At 37.7% G+C, this 20282-nt stretch overlaps 1 protein-coding gene across 4 annotated transcripts in view; it reads right to left on the bottom strand.

Moving 5' to 3' along the window:
* BICC1 (BicC family RNA binding protein 1) overlaps positions 1–20282 on the bottom strand; it is a 262369-nt gene that overhangs the window by 28662 nt on the left and 213425 nt on the right. For all 4 annotated transcript variants that reach the window (XM_059397444.1, XM_059397442.1, XM_059397443.1 and 1 more), the window contains exons 4-10: positions 11689–11768; positions 9780–9938; positions 8141–8194; positions 7503–7697; positions 6821–7072; positions 3201–3332; positions 984–1170 (exon numbers count right to left, since the gene is read on the bottom strand). In XM_059397444.1, the coding sequence (XP_059253427.1) occupies positions 984–1170; positions 3201–3332; positions 6821–7072; positions 7503–7697; positions 8141–8194; positions 9780–9938; positions 11689–11768 (1059 nt within the window). The remainder of the gene's footprint in view (positions 1–983; positions 1171–3200; positions 3333–6820; positions 7073–7502; positions 7698–8140; positions 8195–9779; positions 9939–11688; positions 11769–20282) is intronic.

Below are 20282 nucleotides of genomic sequence, written 5' to 3'. Positions count from 1 at the left end.
CAAGGGACGATTTGGGGAGAGTAGAGGCCAAGGGGTAAAGAGTCTGTCTTTACTGTAATGGTGTCTAGACAGGGCTACCTGGAATCTTAATCATATTATAACCATATAATTTTTAAAAGCAAGAAATAGCTGTTAGAAAAAAAGAAGTGACAGAAGGCGAAGAGTGTTTTTTCTGTCTCAGATCAATACTGAATGAGGCAAGGGGATTTTGTAGGGCTATTACTTTCACTTTTCATATTAAGGCTACGGAAACATGTGCAAGAAAGTAGTGAGCCTGTCCTAATGGGAATATGGCAATGAAACCCCACCTGTAAGCCAGGACTCCACAAATGAGGCGGTACAGGGCACAAGTAAGAAGCGCCCCGCCCTGTTCTCAAAGAGCTACAGCACCGAGGGAGGACGTTCTTCCACCTTCTACCCTGTGCTGTAGATAGAAACACAGGTCATCGCTCCTCTTGGTAGCTGCAGCTAGATTCCCTGTGTCTGGATGAGGCTGTGATGACCACCAGCGGGGGAGGGGGGGTGTCTGCTTGCTCCCACCTCCCACTCTCTCTACCCCTCCTACAGATTTGCAATTACTTTTTGAAAAACAAACTGGATAATCTTTACCTCTAGGGATGGATGGCAATATTGCCAATGCAAGAGAGAATAAGCACATAAATTATAGTCAGCCTGCTCTCAGAGCTTCACTCTCAGTGGCATTCTTAATTTAGAAGAACAAACACAGCCACTGAAAATAAAACAGTCAGACCTTGGTTATTTATGCCAAAATAAAAAGAATCTAGGTACAAAATCTTTGGAGTCTAACAAAAAAACCCAAAATGGATTGATGTGAGTTTTGTTGCTTTTTCACCTAATCTTTGGGCCTGACATGGGGAAAAAAAAGAGCCTTTAAAAACTGTAGCCCCAGATGGTAGAAAGAAAGGGAACGGGCTAAGCAATCCCCCAGTGACTGAGAAGCGCTGTAATAATAAATTTTATACCTAGTCCAGTGAGTCCGAGGCCTGCCGAAGCTAAGATGTCCAGGCTGGGACATGCCAGGCCGGCAGGGCACGATGCTGGGGACGGGCTGGTTGCTATGGTAACCCCACTGCTTTCAAGTCCGAGGAGACATTTCCTTGCTTCATACATATTTAAGGCATTTCTCTCAACACTTTTCACAATCACAGACTATGAAAACACATAATGGGAAAGAAAAAGGTGACATGCGAGTAGTCTACAATGAACTGGGGAGGTGGGTGAGAAATGAATATGGTAATAAGGATTCCAGGAAGAAATATATTGATGCGGTTTTAAAATCAACTGAAAAATTCTAACCACTTATTTCTTAAGTTTGCTCCTTGTGGTAAAACCATAAAGGGTTAGTTATAATTTTCTGGGTGTGTCCTGTGTTCCAGGCACTGGGGTAGAAGCTGTACATAAATCTTGATGCTTGCCAGAAACCTTCTGGATGGGAATTGTGATTCACATTCAGGGAGGATAAGGGTCCTACCCATGGTCACAGCTGGGCAGGGGCAGCAAGAGGACTGGACCTCAGGTGGTCTGCCTGTACAGCCCATTCCCTTGGCATCCTCGCGCTGTTACATTAAAGCTTTCTCCCTTTGATCACATTTTTACAAAACAACTCAAACTTGTCACCATATATAGACTGCATAGTAACAGTCACTTACGTTTGACATTTATAGCCTACTAGTTAACTAATAGACCTTGAGGTACCCCTGTTCCTCACAGATGGCATATCAATGGCAAAGCTTATGGTAAAACAAACTTCTAAACAGTAATTTTTCTTTTTCTCAATGGACTCCTCTAGAAAATTGGAAGTGTGAACTCAAGAGGAGAGCCTCAATGGGCAATAAAGAAAATTTGTGACTGAAAAAGCAGTTAAAGCAGTACTCAGCATCCGGGTCAGGCAGACAGAACTAAATGGCCCTGGGATGCAACGAGGCTCTAGAATTCTCACTTTTCATCTATAGCCCCCTGACTTGGCTCATTTAGTACTGAACTCCAGAAGATCCTGTTGTGCCTGACACTCTTCACATGCACAAAGTCTCTTCTGGCTGTATCTTCCAGTCTTGGAAGTCACTGTGTCTGCAGTGACTCCAGTCAACTCAAATTAGTTAAGCATGACACTTCAGGACACATAAAATTAATGTCCTGTTCTCTAACTTTAAACTCATTTTATCACTTAGAAACAAACCTCTCTTTTTCTTTTAAAGTTTTCTTTTGATGAAGGCACGATTGTTTTTAAGTTGGACACTGAATACCATGATATTTATATCTATAAAAATCGTCTGTGATATACCTTACACCATGATACATATATAATAAGATTTATAGAAATTAAAAAATGGAAAGCACAAATGTTTGGGGTTTTACCTACTAGAATAAAAAGATACATTAATGTTATTACTCAGTACATGTTATTATGCGACTTGCTTCTTTTATTCCACACCATTCTTGTCCTTTGACTCTGGTACATAGGTCTCCTCAGGGTGTCTAACTGGGTGTACAATGCCGGCGGGCAGGAGGATATCAGTATTTTCAGTGTGATTAGAAGGTCCCAAATTGCTCCTCAGAGTGGCTATGCCAATTTGCCTCTTCCCTCACATTCTCACTAGCATTTACTATCATCAAGTTTCTCCCATTAAATTTTGACTATACATGGAATTACTGAAATTTTGTAACATGTTAGAGAAGTTCCAAGAAGACTGAATGGAGGACACATCATTATTTACTTTTGATTATCATTATTAGTTTATTATTTATTAAAGAGAATGAACACCTATTCTTTAAATCTCCAGGGCTAGCAGAGTGGCTCGCAAAGAGTATGTAAATTAAATATTTTAAAAATTACATTGGATATGGACACATACACATTTAAGACAATGTTTAGCCTTATCAACTCTCTGATAACTTAATAAAGCTGAAAGTTACCACGTCTTTTCTTACTCATATGTTTGTAAGAAATAATGGTCATTAAAAATAAACTCCAAAACCAACACAAAAAGAAAAATGATGATCAAAAATGAATGTTTTTACTAACTTATATATTTAAATAACAAAGTATAATATATAATGACATATATATTACATAGAATATTTAATTCCATATATATGAAAATATACATGTATATGAAAATAAAAAAGTAATCTAGAATGGGATAGGATATGTGGTCTTCTGGGCCCAGATCTGAACCAACCTTGCTTGGTTGTTTCGGCTTTGGTTTAATACTGATGAAGACATCGAGCTGTTCCATCAACTGAGCAATGAACTGTGGATCAACTTCAATTTCTTCCTTCATATCAAACATCAGCACAAGGGGAAGACAACCCTAAGAAATGTCACAGTAGAAAGTGCAGGAGGTAAAATGTTACTCATTTAAACATCTGATAATATAACATGCCTACAAATAATGCAATATTCTATGGGCTGAAAGAGTAAACCAAAGTATTAAAGCTCAATCACATGCTTTCACAAAGCTTAGGGAATTCGTGTGGAAATAATGCTGAGGGCACAAACTATTTTTGAATGACAAAATTATATGTGTCTGAAGTTTCTGTTATTGGCCCTGAGTTTTTTACCCACTTTCCACCTTGGAAAATTCATCCATTCTCTGACTTCCATTTTGTTAGTGATGCCAGAAACTAGACACTGAACCACATCAAGGGGACTAATCCTGTGCTTTTGCTCAAAGACTTAAAGTACTGGCTTTTATTGTCTTCTGAATGAAATCTAACCATGTTTCAGCATTTCAAGATCTCCACATTTTGACACAGCTTTGCTTGTAAAATCATAGGCCTGTATGTTCATACATCTGCCCCTTCCTCCAGGCTAGACCAGCCTCCTATTTTTCAAATGGATTCTATACTTTGGTCTCAATTCATCCAAAGGCTTCTTCACCAACTGAAGACCTACCTCTCTTCTGGTGCAGCTCCAACCTTACCTCCTTCCTGGAGTAAAGTGCTACTACTGTTTCTTCTTTTAGCTTTCTTACTTTTTAGCTCTGCTGAGGTCCGCACTTGTTTTTTCTCTGATGCTTTCTTCCCGGCCCTGAATCTACTAACTATAGGAATCTCATACTTGATTCCCAAGACACTCAGTGCTAGCCCAACTGCTGGGTTCTGTACATAAGTATTGGCAGAAGTAATAGTCAAATACACTGGAATTAAAAGAAATCATGGTGTTCCATTTTCCTTACGGATAAAAGTAATTTCTGTATTTAAAATGTATGTTAAGGCCTTTCATTTCCTTTAGAGATTTATTTATTTATTTGAGAGAGAGACAGTACACATACATGTCTTGGGGGAAGGGTAGAGGGAGAAAACTCAAGCAGACTCTGTGCTGAGTGTGGAGCCCAATGTGCGGTTTGAGATCATGACCCAGAGATCATGACCTGACTGAAATCAAGAGTCAGACGCTTAAACAACGGAGTCACCCAGATGCCCTTAGGTTAAAGCCTATTAATTTATCCCTTCTTCCTCCCTTCTTTTATTTATTTTTTTAAAGATTTATTTATTTATTTATTTATTTATTTGACAGACAGAGATCACAAGTAGGCAGAGAGGCAGGCAGACAAATAGAGGGGAAGCAGGCTCTCTGCTGAGCAGAGAGCCCGATGCGGGGCTCGATCCCAGAACCCTGAGATCATGACCTGAGCTGAAGGCAGAGGCTTTAACCCACTGAGCCACCTAGGCACCCACTCTCTTCTTTTAATATTGTACAAAACTGTATCTCATTGCATACTTATATTTTTGGTAGGTATGACCAAAGTATGAATATGAATTCCTAACTATACAGAATGCTTGAAAAAGTTCACTTAAAATAATACCTAAAGAAAAAAAAACAGAAAAAAGAAAGTTATGAAGAGCAATCATAATCATCTTTGGACACGAATATGCTACCTAACTAGTGGTTTATTAAAAGTATCCTTATGTGATGCCCGGGTGGCTTGGTCAGTTAAGCCGCTGCCTTCGGTTCAGGTCATAATCCCAGGATCCTGGGATCCAGCCCCACATCCAGGTCTCTGCTCAGTGGCGAGCCTGTTTCTCCCTCTGCCTGCTGCTCTTCCTGCTTGTGTGCTCTCTCTCTCTCTGCATCAAATAAATAAGTAAAACCTTAAAAAAATTAAAAAAAAAAGTATCTTTATAAATTAAGCTTGGCTAAAAAAATCATTCACAACAAAATAATTATATATTACAATCCTTAAAGATTATAACAAGTTCTTATCTTTTGGATTTTCTGGGGTCCCTGGGTGGCTCAGTTAGTTAAGCATTGGACTCTTCATGATCTCAGTCCTGGCATCCAGGACTCCAGAGTCTGCTTAAGATTCTCTCTCTGCTTATCCTACTGCCACTCCCCTCCCTGCTTATGCTCCTCTCTTAAAAAGCAAAAACTGGACTTTCTGAAAGTTTCTCAAAAACAAATTCTGCAAGTTATTATTAGTAAAGACCACGCCCAAGGCTTACTGTTTCAAATGTCACTAAAGGTCAATTTCTTGAACAGGAGAATACAGTGGTATTTTTAATAAGATAATTGCAAGTCCACATTATGTCAGTCAATCCATTTTGTTAACTATGTATCAACCTATACACTGTGGTGCTGTTGTTTGTTTTTTTATTTCTTTTCAGTGTACCAGAATTCATTGTTTTTGCACCACACCCAGGGCTTCATGCAATACATGCTTTTAAATGAATATAGGAAGGACTGTGGGAAGAACCAAGATGCTCTTCAATGAACAAATGGATAAAGATGATATGGGCCCTATACACTATGCCTCCATCAGAAAGGATGAATACCCAACTTTTGTATCAACAAGGACGGGACAGGAAGAGATTATGCTGAGTGAAATAAGTCAAGCAGAGAGAGTCAATTATCATATGGTTTCACTTACTTGTGGAGCATAGGGAATAACCGAGGACATGGCAGATGGAGAGAAGTGAATTGGGGGAAATCAGAGAGGGAGACAAATCATGACAGACTATGGACTCTGAGAAACAAACTGAGGGTTTTGGAGCGGGGAGTTGGGTGAGCCTGGTGGTGGGTATTATGGAGGGCACATATTGTATGGAGCACTGGGTGCATAAGCAATGAATTCTGGAATATTGAAAAGAAATTTAAAAAAAAAGAAATACTGCACATTTTAAATAGGAAGCAGTAATGAATTATATAATGACTATTTACTTCAATGCATTAAGACAAATATGTGGCTTAAATACCATTTTTTAAATTGTATCAGAGATCTGAGAAATGTTCACATGTTTCATGCTACCAAAATTTATATTTTTGAGGGTAAAAGGTATTTTTACTTTTCTGTTTAAATAGACTTTCTTTGTCAAATGCAGACAAATACTACATGTCAGGAGAAAATAATCACCCTGCATGAAATACAGTGCATTATTTTTTTTTTTAAAGATTTTATTTATTTATTTGACAGACAGAGATCACAAGCAGGCAGAGAGGCAGGCAGAGAGAGAGAGGACCCTGAGATCATGACCTGAGCTGAAGGCAGCGGCTTAACCCACTGAGCCACCCAGGCGCCCCAATACAGTGCATTATTTCATTGTATACTCTTCTGTGTTTAGTTTAAGTTTAAAAAAAGTACAGCAAAGAAATTACTCACCTATGTAATGAAATTGAGCCTGTAAGGGATTACATACTTTATTCTTATTTTACTTCCTTTTAGCAAGAAATTTATTTGAGAAGGCTTCCAAAGTGTTTTCATAAATACCACAGTAGTAAGGTGTGTGTAGCCACATACACTGTACCCAAATAAGTAAATAAAATAAAATGAAATTGTAACACTAATTTCAGTAAACCTACCATGAGATATTGCCTTGCAAGACAGACAGACTCAATGGTGCCCTGGAGGTAGACGGTGGATTTCTTTTGTGGATTACTGGGGTCAGGAAAGTGGATCTGAGCACCTGTTCTTTGCATGATATGTTTGATGTTGCTTCCATTTCGACCCATCATAAAGAGATGATGTTGAGCTGCAATGTCTAGTTGTGTGCTCACGGGAATAGCTGATGCTAGGCTCCCAGCGAGATGTTCCAACAGCATGGCAGTTCCTTCCTACGAGAGAAGAGTAGGAAAGAAATAATCCTATAGAATAACTATCCACATACAAGAAAAGACTCTAGTGCACTTCTACTAACTATGGATAGACTCAACACATTCTATAAACCAAAATGCAATTCGAGGGAAAATTCTGGAAAATGAATTAATTTAAAATCCTTTAAAAAATAAAATTTGCTTTGGGGCACTGGGTGGCTCAGATGTTTAAGTGTCTGCCTTTGGCTCAGGTCATGACCGCAGGGTCCTGGGATGGAGCCCTGCATCAGGCTCCTTGTTCTGTAGAGAGTCTGTTTCTCCCTCTCCCTCTGCCCTTTCCCCTCGCCGCTCATAGTCACTTTATCTCTCACTCAATAAAATCTAAAAAAAATAAAAATAAAACTTGCATCATTTGTACACTTAGGATGTTATAATTATCTCAATTACTTACCTTCACAGCACTGGTGTTATTCTGAGACCCTCGTACTATCACAGTAGCACCATACATTCGAGAACGCTGCTTAAATGACACCGAAATGTTGTACGTTTGTGATATGTGCTGAATCGAGGGGGAGTTAGGATCGGGAACTGGTTGAAGAATCCCAGCGATTGGCAGCTCAAACATCAGCACCAAAGGAAGCAGCTCCTAAATGAAAGTATGAGAGCCCAAGCAGACAGCTGAATCACCACACATTTAGAGATGTGCATAACTTATTCCTTCCTTTCTGAGGATGGAATTCTAAAATGTAAATTGTTTTTATTAAATACATAAGCTTGGGTAGAGTTTGCAAAGTTTCTCAAATGAAAGGAGTCTTTTGTGAAACCTGGGCGTCTGTAACTTAAACTGCCTATGGAATTCTTCCTTGGGCCTCTTTTTCATCATTTTAAAATCATCAGAGAAACTGAGTCAGGTGCAATCTGGAATCTCTCTAAGAAATATCTTCAACACATTCAAACAACTTTTGTCACTATTTCCAAACTACTGAACATACGATTTGGCTATAAACTCATACATGAAGATATTTTTATTGCCTTATGATGGAACCATTGCTGACACTGATTTACAGTATTAAAGTAATAAACAGTTACCCGAATTCGAACTCGGGCAGATTCTACTCCTGCTGGTTGTCCTGCTATAGATACCTGCAAAAGTAGAAAATACAAAGTTAGATTTTAATCGAGCCCACATCTGCTTTTCCAGTCCATTCACACCCTTGCCATTCAAAATGTCATCCAGGAAAGAACAGCATTGCCCTTCACTGGGAGCTTGTTAAAAATGAAGGATCTCAGTCCTACTTAATCCTAATTTGCATTTTAATGAGCTCCTTTGCTGACTGGTGTCATTTGATTTACATCAACCCCTGGACTTAGCTAAAACTTCACAGTCCCCATCATGCCATCCTGTCCACTTTATCATTTCTCTGGTTCACTGTATTTTTTACCTTTTATTTAATCTTCTGCATACTGTATATCAGGTCTGTACTCTACATTACTGTACAATGTTATTGCTGCCGTAAGTACTCAAAATATTGAACTACTTTATGCTAGGTGGTAAAAAATAATTATTGCTCCAACACTACCTCCAGCTCTCTCCCGGGATCCCCTGAACTTTCCCATGATCCATCAACTAAAGAATTCACCTTGCATGAGGGTAAAGGCATGGGGCTCTAGGGCACTGTTCCTAATAGACCATGCCCCATGCCATACCAATTGTCAAATATTTTGAATACTGCCATTGCTTTCTATCTTCCTTATTTATGTCACTGTCACATTTGTCCCCACAGAGAAAAGACTGTCACCTTATTCATCTTTGTGGCTGACAGTTTCTAGAACTGTGATTAGAGAAGAAACTTCCAAATAGCACAAATAATACTATCCATTCTTCACATACTGAAAGTGTACGGACAGGTGAGTTTCATTTGTTTTCAAACACAAAAACTAGAAAGAACGTGTATAAACTAAAGAGATACATAATTCAGTCAATGTGAGGAAGACGGGCACCCGGGCACTGCCTCTGAGAAGGTGATGTGGTGCACCCTGGAGAACCATGTGTGTGAGGCTACAGACAGAATCCCCACAGTGGACGCGTGCTCGGAGTAGGCAGAGTTCCAGGTCCTTTCCTCACATTATGCTCTCTGGGCCTTGTCTCAGAGACTTCACTTTACGTTGCCATCACATTTACGCTGCTCCCGCCCTTCTACAACCACTCAGAGATGAAAAGTTTATAGTTACCTACGCATCATCTCTTAAAAACAGTAGAGCACCTTCAGTCTCCTTAAAAAGGGGCCATATATATTTTTTTTAATTTTTATTTTTTGAGTATAGTTGACACATAATGTTACATCAGTTTCAAGTGATTTTAATGATTGGACAAGTTTAGAAGTTATGCTATGTTCACCATAGCTATCACAATACCACTGGCTATATTCTCTATGCTGTGCCTTTTATTCCCATGACTTACTCATTCCATAACTGGGAGCCTGTACCTCTTACTCCCATTGTTGCCCATCTCCCCTCTACCATCTCCTCTGGGAACCATCAGTTTGTTCTCTACATTTACAGGTCTGTTTCTGCCTTTTGTTTATTCATTTGTTTTGTTTTGTTTTTTAGATTCCACATATTCACAAGATCTTATGGTATGTCTGTGGTTATTTTTGTGCTTCTGTCTCCCAAAAAAGATATGCATATGGAAAATTAAAGCTTTAATTCATGCAAAAAGACAAAGCACCTGGTTGCTTTTTTCTGCTTGGTTATTCCTGTTGGAATCTGGAAAGTGGATGTGGCATCCTGTTTCTTCCATCACTTTTTTAATATTGTTGCCACCTTTGCCGATTACATGGGAATGTTCTGTATGTGAAACATCCATCTTCAAGGTGACTCGATTACTCTATACGGAAATAAGGTATTAATTCTTGATGCATGAATAAAGAACAATTCCTTAAAACACTTTTTCTCCAAGGGAAGAGTACTAACAAAAAGTGACCCGACGGGAAACACTATAGATTTCTTGGTAGTACCATCTTAATCTATAAATGTATATTTCCTATTTCTCTTTGGCTGTAAAAAAAAAATTCTCATCTTAAGACAGATCTGTCAGAATAAATTGAAAGATAACCCCTTTACCAAGATAACTTTTTGGAAAGCAGCATTTAAATAAAGTCAGGCATAATTACAAATAAATTATTCAGTTTTTTCTTTAACAGAGATTATTCATGAAACATTTAATTCAAATAACAAAAAAATAAAAATAATTACAAGACTGCATATATATAGGTTAGTAGGAGTGTTGAACTATGACAGAAACAATAAAAATAAAACTCAAAACTGAATAGGAAAGTATCTGTAAATGTTATTTTCACAATTTGTCTATTACTGTAGGTCAAACTTCACAGAGCAGACCTGTTATTCTCAGTGATAGGAAGAATGAGGAAGGGCCAACAATGCACAGAGCTCCAGAAGTAACATGGTTTACTTAAACCAAAACAAAGTATAAGATTAGTTATAATAAAGCAAAACATAAAATTCGAAGACATAATGAATAACTGTGATCATATTAGAATCTGTGTACTTAATTTTGGGAAATTCGGTATTATAAAATGAGAAAGACATGAAATATTTTCTCATTTGTAAGACTGATGTAAAGATTCTTCAATGCTCAGAAACTAAAATTAGAAAGTCAAAATACAACAAGATGTTAAAAATATCAATGGTTTTTACATAGCCTTAATTTAAAAATTTTAAACATATCCATTAAACACTTTGATTTTTAAATTTAGTTCTTTTAGTTTAACATTTGAAGTTCAGGAAATCAATATTCTTCCTGGGAAAAGATTCTAGAATATTTAATAATTGTAAGGCAAATAAGTCTTAAAAATAAAAAAGAGGAAGAAAAGAAAAAAAAAAAAGGAAGAGATCAGAAACCATTTCAGTGAAATACCAAGTGGCAAAACATAGTGGTTAAGAACCAGACAGCCTGGATTTAAATCCCACCTCTTTGTTTATTAGCAACTGGATTCTGGGCAAACTCCCTAATATCTCTGTGCTGAGTTAGTTATGAACATTAAACAAGTTAATATTTGTAAGATGCTTATTAGCAAAGTGTCTGCCACATAGTATATGATTTAGAAGAGTTTACTAGAATAAATTCTCACAAATCAGTATACATTTTTACACAATTATATTTCCCTATTATCTAGCTTATACCTGCAGAAAGAGAAAGAACTTATAAGACAAAGTTGTCAAGTTTCACGCACATAGGCGATCATTCTGGCATCATAAAGGCAAATATGATAATTCTTCTAAACTTCATCACTTGCCCTATACTAATCAGCATCATTGTCTATTTCTGAAGATGACATATACATACAAACACATATATATGTACTTATATGTACGTACATACACACGTGTGTGTGTGTGAGTACGTATATATAATATTATTCATTTACCTAGCTTGAGAACCTATTCAAATTTTAAACAGAACTTTACATCCATTGTAGAATCACACATGCTTATTTTAAAACCCACCATTACTTTCTCCTGGTTTTTCTTCTCCAAATGGTTCTTTTCATAACAGCATGAAGTAGCCCTTGCAGAGACAAGGTTCTGACATCTGAGTGTCCTTAACATTCACTTACTTTTGTGTCTAAGACAGACATGATCATTTCCTTGGCCTCCTTAACATCTTCTTTCTTTCCAGAAACCTTAATATGGGGATCTATAAGAAACCAAAAACAAAGAGCTCATATAAACCCCCAAACTCTTTGTTTTAAAATTGATGTTACAATATAAGAAAAGAGATTCATAAGAAATTCAAGATTTAATTCATTCTAGGTGTGTTAACATTGTAATCAAAACAGGAATATGGAAAATCCCCAAGTTGTATATTTTTCTATGTGGACTTTTTTCCTTCTGAAAGCTGGCTAAACTATTGAACTGCAAAATGAGTTTATCACATAATTATTTTTTAAACAAGTAAAGAATTTATAAATTCAATTTATTACTTACTACATTCTTGCTACATTCCAAGCCCTGATCTAAGGCTTTAAGAGTATTAACTCAATTAATCTACCCCACAGCTTTGTAAGGTTCTTTTCCTGAGGAAATTAAGGCACAGAGCAGTTTAGTAACTTGCCGTACGAAAACCACTAAGAGACTCATTCATTACAATCCAACGTCTTCCAACTCTGGATTCACACTTTTACACTACGTGATAATCTAATTCAGAATTTATCTTTACACACCAAGATTAATATAATAAAACATAATGATTCAGCAGTATTTATTTAGAATTAGTGTTACATGACTACTATATGTATTAGTATATATTATTAATTACTGCCACAGACTGTTACAAAGGAAAACATTCATTCATTCAGCAAGTACTTTCTGAACCTCTACTATGTACCAGGCACTATTCCAGGGGCTGGAGGATATATTAGTAAAGAAAAAGACACTTGTCCGCATGCAGCTTACAGTCTTATATACAGGGAGAAAAAAATGAATCAAATAAATTATCTAATGTATTAGAATATAACTTGGGAGAAGGAGAACAAGAGAGAAGGGTGAAGAGTACCAACTGTGGGAAGGGGGTCAGCGCATCCGGCCTCACTGAGAAAGTGAGGTCTGAGTAAAAGCTTGAAGGAGGTGAGGCAGTTCGCCAAGCTGGAATCTTCACAAGGAGGGAAACACCAGAGCCAAAACTCTGGGTGAGGATGTGTCTCTTTAGCTCTCTCTTTTGTCAGGTTTCCAAGTCTCCCCTGCAACAGGGTGTTCTGTTACCCCATGGGTTGGCATGACAGAGACCAAGACCATTTGGGGGGAAGCCAGAAGTTCTCTACCATTAGACTAAAGTGATAAGGCTGAAGAGCAGAGAGGGCATCATCATCACCATCACTAGTGATGTCAACCTCACTGACCCCCTACAGCACACCTTCTCTGCTGAGTCCTTCCTACTCGGAACTACACTTCAGATCAGCAACGGGGTCCGGAGATGTTTGCTGAGCATTTTCTACAATTAACAAGCAGTTCCAACTGAGTCCTTCCAAACCATCACTTCTCTAGGATAAGAAAAGAGAACCACCTGGTGGGAATTTTATCAAATTCCACATACTTCCTGATACTGTGACTTCCGTATCCCCATCCAACAGTCCATTTGAAAATCAATGCCATGATGAGCAGGTCATATTCATAAGGTAAAAATGAGCAATGAATAGAGAGAGGAAGGAAGGGAGGGGAAGATGGAGGGAGGGAGGGAAGAAACCCTGCACTAAAGCTACAGGATCTTAAGACCAGGACAGAGCAATCACAGTCAACAACAGTGCACCACCAAGTTTCAGAGCTCAGGAATGCCTCTGGCCTCCTGCGGGGACATCCCAACAGCTGTGCTTAATTTGAGTCAGCTGTCACCTCTAGCCACCCGCGCTACCCCCCCTTCCCAGACTATCTCCTGGGAGCTGCCCTAGGCCTTAGACTCTTCTCCTTACCCTGTTCTTTAATCCTTCCTCTGATGCCTGCCATGTCACAGGGACACTATGAAGATGAAAGATCTAAGGATTGGTTTAAACCTTCTAAAACGTTTAAGTGTCAGGTATTATAAGGTCACGGGCCTAAAAGTGGGGCAAAACGGATGTCAAACAAGCTGAAGTCAGTATGGCATCATGTTCACATTGCTTACTCTTTAGTGTATCTTAACAGGAACCACGTTTTCTCTGTAGGATTCTCACCAACTTTAACATACTTATGTAAACAAAGCATTTTCTTCAGTGATTTTTATTATATCCATTATAGCTCCTCTAGGAAATATTCACATTATAAGCTATCTACATTCAAAATTTTGATCCCAGCTATCTTTGACTTTGATTTTAATTACCGTCGGCTGACTCTGATGTTTATCTCCATTGAAAATGCTTACTACTGGGGGATAAGGACCTGGCATTTCTCAAAATACACCTGATTGCATTCAATTGTAGCATTTGTTAAAATGTACATTCCTGGGTCTTCAGGATCCAGTAATTTGGCATTTTGTTTGTTTCCCAAGTTATTTTTCAATCATGTGTAGCACAGAACAGATAAAACCACATAAAAATATAAATGTAGTATCTTATGTATCAGCGAAGAATATATAACATAAAATGGTTCTACAGGAGAAAAATGTATTTTCTTACAAAATAAATTAACAGTTAAGTACTGAGTGGTATGCTAATATGAAAACCTATTACTTGTACAGGTTGGATAATCACATTAAAATTCCTATGCACCTGTAGAGGGACAAGAAGCCTCAGATCCAATTTATTAGAGAATTTTATTTTCTACCATCTCTGTATCAACAGAACAATAAAATGAAAAGCAAACACCTCAACGGAAAATACATTTTGTTTCAAAGCGAAAGAGCACCATCTAGTGACCTAAAATTATAAATTATCAAGGGACATAGAGATTTACACACAACACACAGTCTCCAGGACCTAAATCAGCACTTGTTTGGAAAATGGATCTTTAAATAATCAAGTCTCATAAACAGTCATGAGAAAATCAATCAAGAGAAAAACAATCATGACAATATTCTGGTTTAGACTGCTAAAGTGGCCAATAATAGTGTCTTCCTCATGCCCTCCTGTACATATCTTGCTTAGAAGATATGTACAGGATGTGAACTCTTATTCAGGGCTGGACTTATTGTGCTTATTTCAAATCCTGAAGTTCAGTTCTCTGTATTCAATGAATGTTCTCTTTCACAGTTTAAATGTATCCTTGAAAGGGGCTGAGGTTTTACTCAGACCTATTCTGGAACTACTTGATGGAGAAAAGTTACAGGATTAGCTCTATTAACGAACATAAAAGAATAGGCCAGCTATGAAGATAGTAGGAAGACGGCAGAGTAATAGGGAATGAGTGTAAAATCTCCCCTGACTCAAAATAATTGCTCTGAAGGACAACTCCAATTTGGGCCATGAAAGTTTTGAGATATTTGCCTAAAAATAATATTCACTGCTTTATAATCAACCCTCAAGCTCTCTAAATATGAGGATTGTCTTAATTGGTTTTATAACTTCACAGCACCAAACAAGTAACAGATACTCATTAAACAGTAGATGAATGGACTGAAGGAGCCCTTATTTTTGGAAATGGCTTCCTAGACGGAGGAGATAGAAATTCATGGGAAGAGACTAAACTTCATATCTAAGGTGATCAGAGGTCCTGTGCATCCCAGAACCATTTTGACTTCAAATATTTTTATCTCAGTACCTCTATAAAAATAGAGAGAACTCTCAGATGTCCATCCAGAATTTTGGTTTTTAGATTCCTGCCCCATCAATCTGTTTACACTTCTGTGGTGTAATCCCATGGAAGAGAGGAAGACCAAATGGTGTTGCAACCTTCAATAAGTTATATGAAGTTGTATGGACATGGGTAAAAAATGGGTATTTTTTTACATGTATGCTGCAAAAGAGCTAAACCTTTGAGCAAAAAAGGCTTTTATGACTTCCATATGGAAATTCATAAGGAGTTGATAAGGCAACAACTGTTTTATAACAATACATGCTAAAAACCATATTTTCAGTAAATATATATATTTTATATTTTAATATATATATCCCATATATATATGTATATATGGGATGTTTATATGAGCTTAAGTGAAGTTTAGTTATGATTTTTTTAAAGATTTAGCTCTTGGTACTCTGGTTGCACTCTCTGATTTCCCATACTTGGAAATATTCCCATTCCTGGAAACATTAGTAAAAAATTGTATTGCATTTTCCTTCTCTCCTCAAGCTTAAACTTCCTTTCATTTATTCTTATTCCAGAGCAAAATGTATAGGACAGATTTATGTCAGCTTTATCATTGTATTTATTATGCTACAGAAAGTAATGGATTATTGACATATGATCAATTCAAGCCATCACTGTTTCACCAATGATCTGTTGATAGCTATTTTCCTGTCTCCATGACTGAGTATTGTTGCAAAAAGATTCAACACCAAAAAATCAAAACAATGCTTTCATTCTCAGCAGGTTCTCTGGGAGAGAGAAAACAACAGAAAATCCCTTGTTTAACTAACCTGACTCCTCCCACGCACAACACCCAAAATAAAAGACATAATATTAGTGCTGCACTTCTGTTTACAGGGGAAAAGTTCCATGTCATGGCCTGAAATCAAGATGGCTTTGGTACCTTTTATGAATGTATATAAAACTGTCAAACTGGCCTCATATCCATAAGAAGAGAGCAGTGGACAGAATGCACTTTCTTTTGGCTTGGAGCTCTCTTCACTTTTATTTCAAGTTCTTCCTAAAAAGTCTTAGCTTTTAAAACTGTCTTAGAAGAAGGACATTGGCTGGGACTGGGTCCATCACCACTGTTAGAAGTGGTCAGGGTTGATAGAGAGGCCTCTCCAACTTCCTCTAAAATTCCCTGTAACCACTGGGAATATATCCACAGCCATCAAGAAGTTAGTTCCAAAGTAGTAATGGGAATTTTTTTTTTTAATTTTTTTAAATAAGAAAGACTGTGCTGTAGGGTAAGGATTTTATGAAACACAAAATATAAACCAAGACTCAGAAAAAGGCCTGGGCATCCCCTAGGTACTGGCTGACTAGGATCATATAGGGAAATGCTATGAAAAGCCAGCAGATATCAAGCAGAATGTATTAAAGGTTTTGATGACTGACTCCGCAATAGATTCCTTTCACACTGTGGGGAAAATATATAAATTCCACAATGATGATAATAAGTTCTGAATCATAAGTAAGTCATAAACAAGATCTGTTACCTTGAAAAAGTCACTGAATCTCTGGAGGAGAGTTTCTTCAATGAGGGAGTTTGGTCAGAACATCATTATACTTTCAAATAAATCCAAATGCCTTTGTTGTGAAGCAATACTATAACATTCTTAAATAAAACTAACCTCATAAATAACTTTATTTTCCAAGTTCTTGGTATTTCAAGAGCTACTTACCGAAGACATCACAGTCTAAATGTTCCCAAGAGCCTTAAACTGTAGTCAGTAAACACAAAGGTGTGAAACAGTGACCTGGCATGATGCACGACTGGCTTCAGAGACAGCAGCTTGAGCTTTCCTCTTGTTTTGCACACTCTATGAATGTGCAATTCTGCATCAACATAGATGAAATTTGGTATTCACCCTACTGGCATTTCCTGAATAATGTGCTTGTAGGCACCAAACAAATGCAGGGAAACCTGCATATGGAGATGGGAGTGTCCTTTAAACCCTATCTGAGTCATGTTGTGGTTCAAAATTAGATACCACTCAATTCATGTGCTATTTTGATCACTATTCCTTTACATTAGCAAGTCACTGCTGAACAACAAAAGTGAATTTGAGTCTTGGTCATGGGGTCATGGCCCATATTTTCCTGTGAAACAAAAGTTTCCTTCTGACCTCTTGAGAAACAGACTTTCCTTCTTAAACAAAAATGTTATATCCAAGTCAAGTAACATACTGATATCACATTTTTTTTCCCGATATCAGATTTTTAAGTGAACATATGTGCTTTAGCAAGAGATGGAGGAAACCTGAACCGACTCATTAAATCTTACTGGAAATTATTTTAAAGAAATGAACCAGAATGACAGTAGTCAATGCACTTTAAGCTGATTTTATAGCCAGTAATATAGACTCCCAGATTCTTTCAAGGATGACAAGCATTTTAATAAACTGAATTAGAATAAGAAGGTAAAAAGTGTATTTGGAGAGTAGGTAGAAGAACCCAAGCTATAAATATTTAAGATAAAATGTTGGTGAGCAGCTATAACACATCAGATATTACAACTGGATTAAGAAAAAACCAAATCTACCTGTTGCAGGCATTCGCTTAACCAAATATGTTGCTTTAGAATAAGGTATAAAATAATCCTTACTTACTTTAAAAGAGAAAAAATTAACTTCCTAGTCAGTTAGAAAAGAAGGGGAATGAGAAGAGAGAGAAATGCAAAAGCAAATTTGTTTTAAAATTTTAAAAACCTGGTTTTCATAAGAAAAAGATGTTTCCATTGGTACACATAATCAGTTTAAACACCACGATGCCCCAGGATAACTTTCTATCAAAATTCCATTTGGCAGAGTGAAACTTTAATACTCAACAGAGGAAGTGTGTTCTTGACCGGATATTGGCACAAGTGACATGAGCAAACCAAGCGATAGAAAGTACGACACCTTTTTCAGTTCAACTATTTGGCAGCGACTGGAGGTGAGGTGCCTTCATCACTACAGTAATGAGCGCTTTTAGGCAGGTTTTGCTAAATGAAAAGGTGCATTCACATCCCAAAATGGAGCCTGTGGAAAAGAGCTATTACCCTTTGAAAATTCACAGCTATCTAGAAGATACGCAAGAACTTTTACTGATAGAATGCCAGTATCTCCAAAATAATAAAAGCATTCAAAATATAGTGACAATATGTTCTTCTAATTGTTCTGAGTTGTTTCAACTTTAGGAGGAAAGAAGGCATGAGAGAGAGAAGGGGTAAATAAGGCACATGCCTCTTCTCTGTTGAGATCCTTTGTACCATATCAAAGCTGTTTATGTAGTCAGAAACAAGTCCTATGGACTCAGCAAAAACCTAGAAATAATTTCAGAGAAGAACAAGGAAATGCAAACAAAGTATTAAGCAAAATCAAGGCATAGCAGGTGAAATAACCAAGAACAGATGTATTTAAGAAGTGTGAGAATTAGGAAAGAGTAAATGACCTTATCTTACAAACCACCTTATCTTACGCAGTATAAAGTGAACTACAAGCATAACTGCCGAGTGCTGTTCATGCAAAACGAGGGCGAGAAAAATCCAAAGCGCAAGAGAAAGTTAGCTCTGGAATATGGAGTGTGGAAAAAGAAAGCTAAAAACACAAAGCCTAACTCAATTAGTTTCTGAAGCCTTTTGGTATTCAAGCTTTATATTCCAGAGATAGTAAGGACAAGGATTCTGACAAGGGGGAGGAAAGGAAACTTAAGTGCCAGGAGGAAATCTGGAATCATCTGAATGATTTCTATGTAACAGTTCTACAGAAAGCATTGGCAGTGCTAGGTTGCTACAAGGGAGGACGGGCACATACATATGTATGAGCTAGAGATGGACAACTCTTGTCATAGTGGGAACAAAGCCCAAGACACAAGGCATGACAAAAACAATAATGCAAGGACCCAGGATAAGGAAGGAGAACCCACACTGAATGAACCAGGAGTCCCAGGGCTAATACTCAGTGGTCCGTCTGACCAACGAGAGCGCACTGCAGTGGGGATAGAGGCATGTGCCAAGATAAAGCCTCCCCTGGAGCTGTACTGAGATAACAGCAAGTTATGCAAGAATTTCGAGGAGCCAGAAATGACTAATCGTCATTCTCTCTCCAAGGAATACTGATGTTCACAGTGTACATGGAAGGTCCCAGTGGTATTGCCTGTGGGCTAAACCCAAAGTGCTGTTATCTATGGCCAGGGCAGACTGTTCCTTTTTACAACAGCTGGGACTATTCGTGAAAAATCCTAACACAAAACTGCTGGCTGCCATTCCCAAAAGGCAACCATGCATTTAAGGGTTCACACACTTTAGACAAGGAAAGTACCGTAAATGAAGACTTGATCACATCATACCACATAAAAAATGTTTGTTTTACGTCCAGCTTATTAAGAGAAGAAACTTAAAAGCCAGAAAATCTGTCTTCTGAAGATATTTGAGGCACAATTAAGGATTATGTAAGAAAAAGCAAACAAATAACATGGAGGACATTGGGAGATGGAGAGGAGAAGGGAGTTGAGGGACATTGGAAGGGGAGGTGAATCATGAGAGACTATGGACACTGAAAAACAACCTGAGGGTTTTGAAGGGGTCGAGGGCGGGGAGGTTGGGGGAACCAGGTGGTGGGTATTGGGGAGGACACGTTTTGCATGGAGCACCGGGTGTGGTGCAAAAACAATGAATACTGTTACGCTGAAAAGAAATTAAAAAAAAAAAAAAAAGAAAAGAAAGAAAATGCAAAACTCTTAGGAATTCAATTCTAAAAGTAACTTGCCAGCCCAAGACTGGCATAAAAATTCTCCACCTTTCTCATCTTTACTGTAAGATCTAGTGAGAAAGTTTCACAGATTGCATGGAAGAGCAGTTGATTAAGGGTTCATGTGACTCTGAGTATTAAAAACTGTTTCAAGCTTGTTCATGATATCAGGAAAGTAATTTTCACAAAAACTGGAAGTACCTAATGTTAAATAAATGGGC

Source organism: Mustela nigripes, chromosome 4 (assembly GCF_022355385.1).
Source record: "Mustela nigripes isolate SB6536 chromosome 4, MUSNIG.SB6536, whole genome shotgun sequence".
Taxonomy (NCBI): Eukaryota; Metazoa; Chordata; class Mammalia; order Carnivora; family Mustelidae; genus Mustela; species Mustela nigripes.
This window is presented reverse-complemented; position numbering and strand designations above follow the sequence as displayed.